At 40.6% G+C, this 12,319-nt stretch overlaps 1 protein-coding gene across 1 annotated transcript in view; it reads left to right on the top strand.

The window, feature by feature from the left end:
* Positions 1-12,319, top strand: part of ABCA13 (ATP binding cassette subfamily A member 13) — a 453,377-nt gene that overhangs the window by 142,561 nt on the left and 298,497 nt on the right. Inside the window, exon 27 of the mRNA XM_037837193.1 lies at positions 11,660-11,773. Coding sequence (XP_037693121.1) covers positions 11,660-11,773 — 114 coding nt within the window. The remainder of the gene's footprint in view (positions 1-11,659; positions 11,774-12,319) is intronic.

Raw genomic sequence — 12,319 nt, 5'->3', positions numbered from 1 at the left:
CTCTGCCATGTAGGTCTGGGAGGCAGCCACTGTGCAGGCTGGCACTGCCCTGAGCCAATGTGGTGGCCCCAGCAGAAGGTTTACCTCCTACGTGTTGTGTCTCTGATGCTTGTGTCCTCAGCCGGGTGTTGAGTTGAGGGCCGTGGATCTGCTGTAAGCATGTGGCGAGAGGCAGGGTGACCGCAACCCAAAGGCTGAGCTGCACGGCCTGGGCCAGGGTGGGAGGAGGATGTGGCGTTGTCTCGGTGAGCAGGAGCTGAGGTGAGAAGCCCGCTATGGAGAAGAGCACAAGGCCCTGGGACTGGGCTAGGAGAAGAGCTCGTAGCTTCACCAGGTGTGCCAGTTTGAAGCTGTTATGGACCTCAGAAGAGCCATGCTCTGTTAATCCAATCTTGTTGGGTGGAACCTTTTGGTTGAATGTTTCTATGGAGATGTGACCTACTCAATTGTGGGTGAGACCTTTTGATTAGATCATTTCCTTGGAGGTGTTTCTCCACCCATTCCTGGAGGGTATTAATTAGATCACTGGAGTCCTTCAAGAGAGCTAAGAGACAGACAGCTCATAGAAGCTGAGAGAGACATTTTGGAGAGAAGCTAAGACATATAATGCAGATTTGCCCCCTGGAGAAGCTAAGAGCCAACACAAAACCAGACACTTGGAGATACTGGGAGATACAGACAGAAGGGCATTTGGAAATGCTAAGCTAAGAGATGAAGCCCAGAGTTTGCCCCAGAGGAGCTAAAAGAGGATCCCCAGATGCTTGGAGAGAAACTCCCTGGGAGAACAAGCAAGGATGCACAGGAGCTGAGAGAAAGAAGCTAAGAGAGACAGAAGCCCAGAGACATTTTGGAGAAAGCCATTTGAAACCAGAACCCTGGAGCAAAGGACCAGCAGATGCCATCCACCTGCTTTCCCAGCTGACAAGGGTGTTCCGGATGCCATCAGCCTTTCTTCAGTGACGCTTTAGCAAACTGGAACAAGTTGTGGAACTAGAATTCTGGCCAATCCACTATTTTGAAATCTTTTGATATACTGACTCTTTCTAATGATCTTTTACCATTTGAAAACGGATATTTTTGGATCCATCTATGGAGCTTGCATTCCCTGGCTTTATGAGTTTTGCAGCTGGTTAAAGACTCTCATTGAAAATAGTAGCCTGCAGGAGACAAGTTTGCTAATTATTTCATGAACATAAGCTAAGTTCTAAAAAATAAACAGGAAGCACAGAAGAAAGAAGCTGTAGCATCATTCCTTAGCAGTCGCTTCTTCCCTTGGGTCCTTTATAAACTCCTCATGGAACCCTGGACTCCCACTGTGCATGGTGCCTGACTGCTCTTTTACCCTGTTAGCCTGTGAACTCATGGAGGGCAGGGGTCAGATGTCAATCAGCCATGTTGATTGCGGATCCCATTACAGTGCATGGATGTACAGTGGTTGCTTACACAAAGCTTGTTGAATTGCATTGAAGTGTAAAGACTGTTGTTTCTAGCACCAGTTGGAAGTGCAGGAAATATGGTTCAAATTGCTTTCTTAATTAAAATATTTTCCCTAAAAACTGGTCTGTTTCCCTTTGGTCCTTAGAGAACTCCTTTGTCAGAGAACCAAGAATGTCTTTTTTTTATTCTGACAATGGTTTTCTCTGAAGTTACTGAAGCAGAAATTATACATGCCTGTCAAAGTGGGTGACTACTAAATTGTGCCTGAGCAAATTTCGGAGGGCCAATCCAGCTGGCCTGTGATGGCAGATCTCTAGTTCTCCTTTAGTACAAGTACTTTTTGCAAAGGCAGGGCTTTGTGTTGGGTACGTGATCCACAGGGGGAAAGCCCAGTAGCTCCCTGTACGTGTGTCCCTCCTGCTGTCTGTGGCCACCCTGAGATCGGTATGCAAGGTCCTACCTTCGACGAGGCATCAAAGCATTGGCATGCTCACCTCGAACATATTGACCCCAAGCTCCAGGATTAGCATCTGTGGCTTTCTACCTCTGTCACTTCCACTTCGTGATCACCTCTTTATTTCAGAATGGTTTTGAAGCTGTGATTTTGGTATGATAAGTCACCTTGGTATATTTAAGACATTTCATTACTTCTTCTTCTTAGTTCTTTTTGTGGTGTATGCAGTTTTGCTGTTTTCTGAGCACTGTACCCATTTAGTTATTATCCAGGGTATCAGACAGGGTCCAATCAGAAGAGAGAAACCATGCAGGAATTTGAACAGGGAGCATTTATTTATTTATTTTTATTTTTTTTTTATCTTCATTTTATTGAGATATGTTCACATACCACACAGTCATACAAAACAAATCGTACATTCGATTGTTCACAGTACCATTACATAGTTGTACATTCATCACCTAAATCAATCCCTGACACCTTCATTAGCACACACACAAAAATAACAATAATAATAATTAAAGTGAAAAAGAGCAATTAAAGTAAAAAAGAACACTGGGTACCTTTGTCTGTTTGTTTGTTTCCTTCCCCTATTTTTCTACTCATCCATCCATAAATTAGACAAAGTAGAGTGTGGTCATTATGTATTTCTCAATCCCATTGTCACCCCTCATAAGCTACATTTTTATACAATTGTCTTCGAGATTCATGGGTTCTGGGTTGTAGTTTGATAGTTTCAGGTATCCACCACCAGCTACCCCAATTCTTTAGAACCTAAAAAGGCTTGAACAGGGAGCATTTAGGAAAAGGAATTACTACTTTAACAGGGAATGGGAGGATGAGGGGATTAGCTAAGAAGCATTAAAGAGAACCCTAAGTAACACAGTAATGTCAGATACAGGGAGCAGCTCCCATACCTAGGGCTGGGGTGAAGCACTCAAGGAAGGAATCAATTTGGAAGTGGCTTCCTCCCCACACAGGGTTGACACCTTGAAGAGAGCAGAGCTATGGGCCACAGGCTGGCAGAGAAGTTCACTGAGCTGCCTGCATTATGGGATGCCAGAAGAGCTGCACCTTGCAACTCTGCAAAGCTACATGAAAACCAGTCTGGGGAAGTAATCCATGGGCAGGTGCCATGCCAGTACAATTGCCTAGAAACCACTCTCTGGGGTACCAGGGGATGTTGCTCACAGGAAAGTGCTGGGTGCTGCTGGCATTGTGCCCTGCAGGAGCTGAGCACTAGAATAACTGTGTACAGCGGAAGCCAGGAGCTTGCTCTGTTGGAGCCTGTTGGGAGCAGCACACTGGAATCAGGAAGCGGAAAGCTTTCCTCCTCCAGTGTCCCTCCAGCGCCCTCTACTGGCAAAGCTTGACATCATTGCCAGCTGGCAGGGTCCTTCTCCATTATCACACGACAGACAGCAAAGGGTGAATTTGGAGTTGAGCGTTGAGAATTCGATAACTGGCACGATCAGTCATAAGTTGGTTTCTTCGTTTCAGAGACATGAAGCTATTGCAATATAAAGAGTTCTGAGAAAGCTCCTCAATTCTTAAATGCAAGCTTTGATTTATCAAATATATATGTAGTAGTGGTAGAAAGAGTATATTGAGGTATTAATTGCCTACTGCGATCGTGATACTGCTAAGAGTTCATGTTAGCTGGGAACCTCAGGTATGCCTTACACCTACGATAGGAATTAGTAATTGTCATCCTCATTTTGCAGGTGAGGAATGAGCTTTAGGGGTAAGTAACCTTCTCAGAGTCTCCCAGCAGGGGCAGAGATGGCATTGGAATTGAGGTTTGTTTGATTCCAGAGTGATGTTCTATTTTCTTCTGTTACACTTCGCTATATTTCCTAAAGTATGGATTCATATGTGAATAAAATTCAATTTCTGCCCTCAAAAGAACTTATGGTGTGAAGGACACACAGAGTCCCAGTGATCACATGAAAGAGAGACACTACTTTCTTTGGAAGCAGTAGCCTCCAGCCTCAGAATTGGAATATCAGATTATACTGGGGAGAGACTGGCTTTTAAGTTTCTCTCTCTTGTAGAGTGGGTTCTGATTGGAGCTGGGGCCAGAGAGGAGGCCAATGGAGAGTTTTGCATTTGATCATTGTTCTGGAACTTAGGTTTATATGAATAATTCCATTGGCTCAAATGCAACTGAACCACTGTTTATTAAGGGCTTCCTTCTGCTATGTTTGATGCACCATCATAGACCCTTTCCCATATCTTCTCTCACCTACTTCTCACAAGAACTCACTGGGCTAGGGATAATTCAGACCTATTTTACATATTAAAAATAGTAAGGATTGGGAAGATTTATGTTCTCAAGATTTTTCTTCTGGTAAGCAGAAGCCCATGGTGCTAAACTGAGTTTGGCTATTTATAGTGTTAGGTTATCAAATAGGAACAATTCTGTACACTATAGCTTCTTTTGTTATTATCAGGCCTGTATACTTGGGTACCCAATTAAACACAATTTACCACATTTCCTGTGGCTTTGGGTAGCGATGCCTGTCATTTTCATCCATCCTCACACCTCTGACTACCTTCAAAGGGACACCTTTGGGAAAGACGAAAATGAAATCACACATGATTAAAGATGAACACAGGGCTATTGTTATTTTTATCGTTAAATGGAATGAGCAAGGGCTAATGCAGAATGCCTGGTGATTAAGGGACTTGATTAGGAATGAAAATGCTTGGCTCTGTGATATTACCAAGATGAAAAAATGTCTGCAAAGTGGAAACTACCCAAGATAGGAGTCCACAAATACAGCTGGCCTGGGGTTGGTGCACAGCCTGCTCTTTGGACTGTTTGACCTGTACAGAGAAGTGTGAGAGGGGGACAGGACTTCCAGGCAGGTAGAGGACACCCTGGGGAGCCCCGAAGCAGGGAATGGAATTCATAGCAATCAGCTTTTCAGCTGTAGGCATCTGATCAGTGATCTGAAGACAAGTCTTCAGTAGTTCAGCCTGAAGCAAGGCTCTCAGATGGGTGAAAAAGTCCAACATGGAGCATCTTCTCAAAACTCAGCAAAGTTGTCCAGAAAAGAAGTAATTAACGTTTCATGAGTAGATCTTGATATTATCCCCTGCAAAACAGCATTTCTCTAAGAAAGCAATTCCAGTGGGACTATGAATGCACTTTTTCTGTCAACTAGATAATATCCAACACCTGAGAAGGGCATGATACTATTCTTTTATAGACTTAGCATGTCTGTGTATAAGCATTATTCTATCTTCAAATTCAATTCTACAGGTTAATGTTAACTTGACATAGAATGCATAAACCAAACAACCAATCACTTTCAGCCACTGTAAGAAAGAAGTATTATTCTTATATCTGCTTTACAGATAAGGCACCCAAAGCTCAGAGAACTAACCCAGTTTGTTCAAGGTCTCCTGGCTGGTGGCCAAGCCAGGACTCTAATTCATATCTGTTGCTGTAAAACCCCTCTTGGCCTTCTCAAGCTCATTCAGTCTCTTTTGAAGAGAGCACCTACAGGTGGTTTCAGCATTTTTGTTGACTCTGCAAGGTGACTGTCTACACAGAGAGGGGTAGAAGTAAAGACATGCCCACAAGAAGTGATGGGATGGGGAGGCATCTGTGGGTTACTGTACCATCTTTTTCCTCTTCCTCTCTGACTCCAAGCTACGTTGCTGTAGGTCCCATCCACTTGGCAATGGGGTTGTATTAGTAAAAATTTTAATTAGTTCATTAGGAAAAAGACCACAGCTCATTAGAAAAAGGGAGAAGAACATAAACTTATGGTTCACAAAAAAAAAAAAAAAAGGAAAAGAGGAAACAAGATGGTCCTTAAACATATGAAAAATTGCACAAATGTGTCGTTGTAAGAGAAACAACAATCTAAATAGTGAGATACCTTTTTGCTTTAAATATCAGAATAGTAAAGGCCCCAGATTTGATAATGCATCATGTTGGTTGAGGGTATTGGGAGAGAGATGCTGCTGGTGGGAGTATGGTGGTATAACCATCTATGAGGCCATGTTGGAAATAACTATCAAAATTATAAAAACACATTAACTTGTGAAAACAAGGAGGCCATCAATAGGGAATTGGCTAAGTAAATTTTGGTACATCCATAAAATGAAAAATATGCAGCTTATTAAAAATGAGATGATATAGACTGATCTCCCAGATACATGCTAAATGAAATTCAACAAGGTACAGAATGTGTATAGTGAGTGAAGACAAAAGAGAGAATAAACAAATGCACATACCCTTGTAAATGTATAGACTCTCTCAGGGAGGTTACACAAGGATGTGATTATAGAATTTCCTCTAGGTTTGGAGCTGAATGCTGGGCTGAACAGAGTCGAACAGGAGAGAACCTTTTCGCAAAACTCCTTTGAATGCTTGGTATTTGGGATAGTGTATTAGTTTGTCAGAGCTGCTAGGACGAATACCACAGTGGTTGACTTGAACAACAGGAATTTTTTGCCTCACAGTTTTGGAGACTAGAAGTATAATATCTAGGTATTGCCAGGTAATGCTTTCTCCCAGATTCTGTAGCATTCTGGTACTGGCTTACCAGAAATCCTTTAGGTTGCTTGGCTGGTGGATGCATCTAGATTTCCCCTGTTGAAAGGACTGTAGCCCTATTGGATTAAGGCTCACCCTATTCAGTTGGGGCTTCACTTTGACTAATAACATCTTCAAAGTTCCTGTTTACAAACAAGTTCATACCCACAGGGTTTAGGACTTGAATATGTCTTTGTGGGGTACTTGATTAATCCACATAATAGAGAGCCCCCCCCCCCACCTTTACATATAATAAAAGCCCAGGCAGTCTTTCTGCCTCGTCATTTTGTAGTAGACTGAATGTGTGCAACCAATTGAAAGGACCTGAGGAATGAGCTTTGGAACCTTGGGGAGGCTGAAACATCGCCTCCACTTAGATGCTCATCCAGGTATGTCTTCTTTTCTGGAGAAAGTCACAGGTGCCCTTTGTTTCTGGGACCACGGAGAGATATGGTCCAGGATGGGGAGTGAGAGGGCTCTTTCTAGTGTGAAGTGGGTGGTGGGAAGGGGAAAGGACCCCTTCTTGGGTTTTGTTCCCATCTGGTTCTGCCCAAATCTGAAAGAACCCTCTTTCTGTTATCTACTCTGAATATCTGTTTCTTTTCCAAATCTTTATGTTCGGTGGTGTCATCGCCCTTTGAAGCAATAAACAAAATTGCTGAACAAGGAGGTGGGAAGAGGGAGATACAAAAAAGAAAATAATGGCTGTAACAGAAAAAATTAAACCCAGAGCTAAAATCTCAAGCTGTAATCTAGGCACCATTTTATTTTTTTCTTTATATTTAAACAAACAAAAGTGCTACAAATAAGAGAGATTTAGGATGTTTTCTAAAATAAACAGCTATACCAGCAGCAGATAGCATATAGATAAAACCAAAACCCCCATTATTTTTCCTAATGAACTTAAAATGAAAATAAAACTTTAATCATGGGATCCAAAGATTCATGACCCACTTTCCAGTGATGCTTTAAGGTCTGAGCCTCTTTGTTTTCCTTCTGAATGTGATCAGATTTTTATTAAAATTATTATGAACTCACAGATTTGAAACCATTTGATATATTTCCGTCCCTTGCCATTTTTATTCTTTTTGAGGCTCAAATGATCCCATCTTGGATCAGTGGCACCTCTTCCACTAGGTTTCTGTGTTCTTTCTAAAAAAAAAAAATAGCTTTTGATTTTGAGATAATTGTAGATTCACATGAATTTATAAGAAACAATACAGATCTTGTGAACTTTCATCCACTTTCCCCAAGGTTAACATCTCACAATACCACAGTACAATATCCCAACCAAGATATTATCATTGATATAATTCACAGAACTTATTCAGGTTTCCTGTTCACTTATGTTCATCTGTGTGTGTGTTTGTGTGTACATGTGCTTGTGTATTTAGTTCTAAGTAATTTTGTCATGTGTATAGGTCCATGTAGCCTTCTCAAGATACAGAACATTTTCAACACCAAAAGGACCCCACCCCATGTTGACCTTTTATAACCACAACCAGTTTCCTCTCACCCTCCTCCTTTCCCAATCTTGGTAACAACTAATCTGTTTCCATTTCTATAATTTTGCCATTTCAAGAAATGTTACACAGGAATTCTTGGTTTACAATATTCCCTACTCAAAACTCTGTAGATTCTGCTTCATTACCTACTGACTTTTAACTTTGCAGAGAAGATATCTGAAACTAGCTTAATTTTTGTTTCTTCATAAGAGGCTCCTTGTTTACTCCTTGACCTTGTAGTAGTTATTGTAATTAAAGTTCCAAAGTTTTTAAGACACATTAGGCGTTGGACTTTTTTTTGTTTTTTTTTTATTAAATTCAGTTTTATTGAAATACATTCACACACCATACAATCATCCATGGTATACAATCCACTGTCCACAGTATGATAACATAGTTATGCGTTCATCACCACAATCTGTCTCTGAACATTTTCCTTACATCAGAAAGAACCAGAACAAGAATAAAAAATAAAAGTGAAAAAAGAACACCCAAATCATCCCCCCATCCCACCTCATTTGTCCTTTAGTTTTTATCCCCATTCTTCCACTCATCCATACACTAGATAAAGGGGGTGTGATCCACAAGGTCTTCACAATCACACTGTCACGCCTTGTAATCTACATTATTATATAATTGTCTTCAGGAGTCCAGACTGCTGGGTTAGAGTTTGGTAGTTTCAGGTATTTACTTCTAGCTATTCCAATACATTAAAACCTAAGAGGTGTTATCTATATAGTGCGTAAGAATGTCCACCAGAGTGACCTCTCGACTCCATTTGGAATCTCTCAGCCACTGAAACTATTTCGTCTCATTTTGCATCCCCCTTTTTGGTCAAGAAGATACTCTCAGTCGCACGATGCCGGGTCCACATTCATCCCGGGGAGTCATATTCTGCATTGCCAGGGAGATTTACACCCCTGGGAGTCGGGTCCCACATAGGGGGGTGGGCAGTGAGTTCACCTGTCGAGATGGCTCAGTTAGAGAGAGAGAGGGCCACATCTGAGCAACAAAGAGGTACTCAGGGGGAGACTCTTAGGTACAATTACATGCAAGTTTAGACTCTCCTTTGCAGTAATGAGCTTCATAAGGGCAAGTCCAATGATCTAGGGCTCAGCACATCAAACCGCCAGTCCCAATGTTTGTGACAACATCAATACCAGGTTGGACTCTTTTTTAACTTTTAATTTTGGATTGCTTTCAAATTTACAGAAAAGATACAAAAACAATATGAACCCCAAACAGAGAACTCCAACAAATCCCTACCCCTGCAGCTACCACCAGTTCTAACCTTTTGCTACATTTACCATAACATACTATCTGTCTGTCTATATATCTATGTATGTATGTATGTATGTATGTATCTATCTATCTATCTGTTTGTCTGTCTGTCTATCTCATCTATCATCTATCTGTCTCTGTTTATCAATCCATTTTCTGAACATTTGATGGTAGGTTATAGTCATTATACTTCATAAACACTTAATACTGCCATGTAAATTTCCTGAGAACAAAGATATTCACTTATGTAACCAACTTAAGTGTGGTTACTAAGTTCAAGAATTTTAACAATGATATAAAGCTTACAGTCTATATTCCAAATTTTTCATGTGTCCCAATCATGTCTCTTCGGCCTTTTCTCCTCCCATGCTTGATCCCATCCAGGGTCATGTATTTGCATTTAATTGTCATTGCCTCTTTAGTTGCTCTTTCTTCTTTTTTTTTCTAATTGTGGGAACATATATACAATGTAAATTTTCCCATCTGGACCCCTCCCAAGCACGCCATTCAATGGGATTAATCACATTCACAATATTGCGATACCCTCACCACCTTCCATTATTAAACTTTCCCACCTTCCCACAGAAATTCTATATTCATTACGCATTAAATCCCCATTTCCCCTGCACCCACCCCTGGCAGCTTGTGTTCTAATTTCTATCTCTATGAGCTTGCATATTCTCCAGTGTTTTCTCTGTGTTTACCATAGGACTTAAATTTAACATACTTAATCTATCACAATCTCCTTTGCTTTAACATCAGTGTAACTTCAATAGTATATATAAACTATGTTCCTATGCTGTTCTGCTGGTCTCTTTTTAATACTCTTGCCTAGTATGAAAAAGAATCTAAATTTGCAGATTCAGGGAATTTTGTCAGAGATTGGAAGCTTTCTTCATTTTGCAGTTACTTACTCTAGACCTCTTGCATCTGTCCTACATGACTCTTATTTTTCTTCCTTCTTTTTTTTATCTTGTGTCTCTCCTCTGGGTGCTGGAACTATCTCTTTTGCAGTAATTTATTCCACTGCCATTCCCAGAATACTTTTCATTCTGTTTCCATGGTTGTCTTTCATTCAGCAGCTGTGGGTTTTATCTTCAAGTAGCATCTCCTCAGTTCAGGTGGTCCTTTCTTTCTTCTCCTCCTCCTCCTTCCCCTCTTCCTCCTTCTTCTAGTAGGTTCTTTTTTCATGACTCTCTTCTCTAGTCTCCTTGACTTTTGCTGAAAATACAAAGCAGCTATTTTCTGCACTTTTCTCTTGCCTTTCATCAAATCAACTTCAGATAAAGAAATCTATTTTGATTCATAAATTGGCTTCAACTTTTTAATAGAAGGATCTTTTTCTCTGTCCACTGGCATTTTCCTCCTGCTTGCTCATCCTTAGAAAGTGAGAATCTTGCTTGCCCAGTGTTGATTAATAACACAGAAATTATATGAGTTCTGCCTAATTTTTCAGGTTCCTACAAAGGCATAAGGGAGAGGTTTGCATTTGGCACAGCTTTCCATTACAAGTTCAAGTATCCAGCAGCAAAGTAGAGTTCAGGAGAGACATGGAACCATGGAGGGAAAGAGGCAGTGATGTCAATGAACTTCAGCTCTATTCTGAAGAGTTTGTATTCTGCACTTGGGCTGACAGCAGGAGTTACCCAAGGAAGGGGCTTCTCTCTGTGGGGACAGCTGCTCTTCAGGTCCCAACCACAGTGGTGTTTGCTGGGGGCCCGGAGAGATGCGGTTGGACCTCCAAACACTTCCTAAGTCTCTAGATGTTTGTTGGGCATTACCACTATTTTCAGTATTAAAAATACAATAACGTTGCAGTCAATGTCTTCATAGATATGGCTTTATATTTCATTGACATTATGTCCTTAGGATTTAGCCCTTTCACCTCGAGAAAAAAAAAAGTATGGACATTCTTATAGGTCAGTAATTGTGAGTATTTTTATGATGCTAAATTCTTGTACAGACGTCTCACGCCAATTTACTTTGCCACTAACAATCAATGAGTCAACAAACCCCTTTTCCTTTAACCTAAATAGTATTAGGTATCATAAAACAAATACATAGATATTAATTGGGAACATGTTTTTGAGGAGGAAATGTGGGCAAACATCATTTTATTTAGCCAGTATATACTGGGGACTTATCCTGTGCTCAACACCATGCTAAAACTCTGGGGACATGGCGGTGGATGGAGAGTCAAGAAAGGAGGCCTCGGAAATCTTTTCTTGAGACAGAAAGCTGTTGGAACTTTTCACGCTGTCTAGTTAAGTGTCCATCAGTCCATCTGCAGGTTGCAACAGCAGATTTTCCCTCTGATGGCCAAATCATTTGCAGTGCTGACCACCTTCATGTATTGGCTATACTGTGACAATTCTCTAGAATATAACATTTAACTGAATCAGACATTTCCAAATATGCTCTATTTTGCAGGCTAATTATACTTTCGATTTTGTGGACAAGATAAAGACTTTATCAGAAACACTGCTGAAAATGTCCAGCGATTTTCAGGGAAGTGGAAATGTCCAGATGCTCAGCCAACTCCAGGTGAGTGGTGGTTCCCTTTGTCACCGTACGTTGCTGGACGTGCCTGTTCACGTATATCTTAGAAATCAGAGTGGTCCTTTAGGAGGTTCCACAAAATCTGAGCTGGCATGATTTCCCAGTTGGCCATTAATATTGACATAAAATTGGATATGTGTGAAAACATTTTGTAAACTAGCAAGGGTTTTACCCATGCAGGATATCACTGTGAGAAGAATTAATAAATTTATTTACCTCTATTTTAAATCCTATATTAAACTCAATGCTTTTCAGGTGATTTGCATACTTTTAAACAGTGGGTCGGTTCGAATGATCAATTACCTTTTCTTAATGTTTTGCATTGACAACTTATGTTAAAAATAAGTGGGCTGTGGTTTAAAGTGTAACTCCTTCAGAACTTGACAATTATTCCTTGTAAAACTTTGGCTTTAAAGTAGATCATTTGATAACTTTTTGGGCATTTGTGTAACTCTAACTTAACTCAGGCCTTAATGTGCTCACATTTTTATTCTTGTTTGACTTTATTTCTTACTCATCAGAGGAGTATAA

The sequence above is a fragment of the Choloepus didactylus genome, chromosome 5 (genome assembly GCF_015220235.1).
Source record: "Choloepus didactylus isolate mChoDid1 chromosome 5, mChoDid1.pri, whole genome shotgun sequence".
NCBI classification, from domain to species: Eukaryota; Metazoa; Chordata; class Mammalia; order Pilosa; family Megalonychidae; genus Choloepus; species Choloepus didactylus.
Note: the sequence above shows the minus strand (reverse complement) of the source record. Positions and strands in the feature narration are given on the sequence as shown.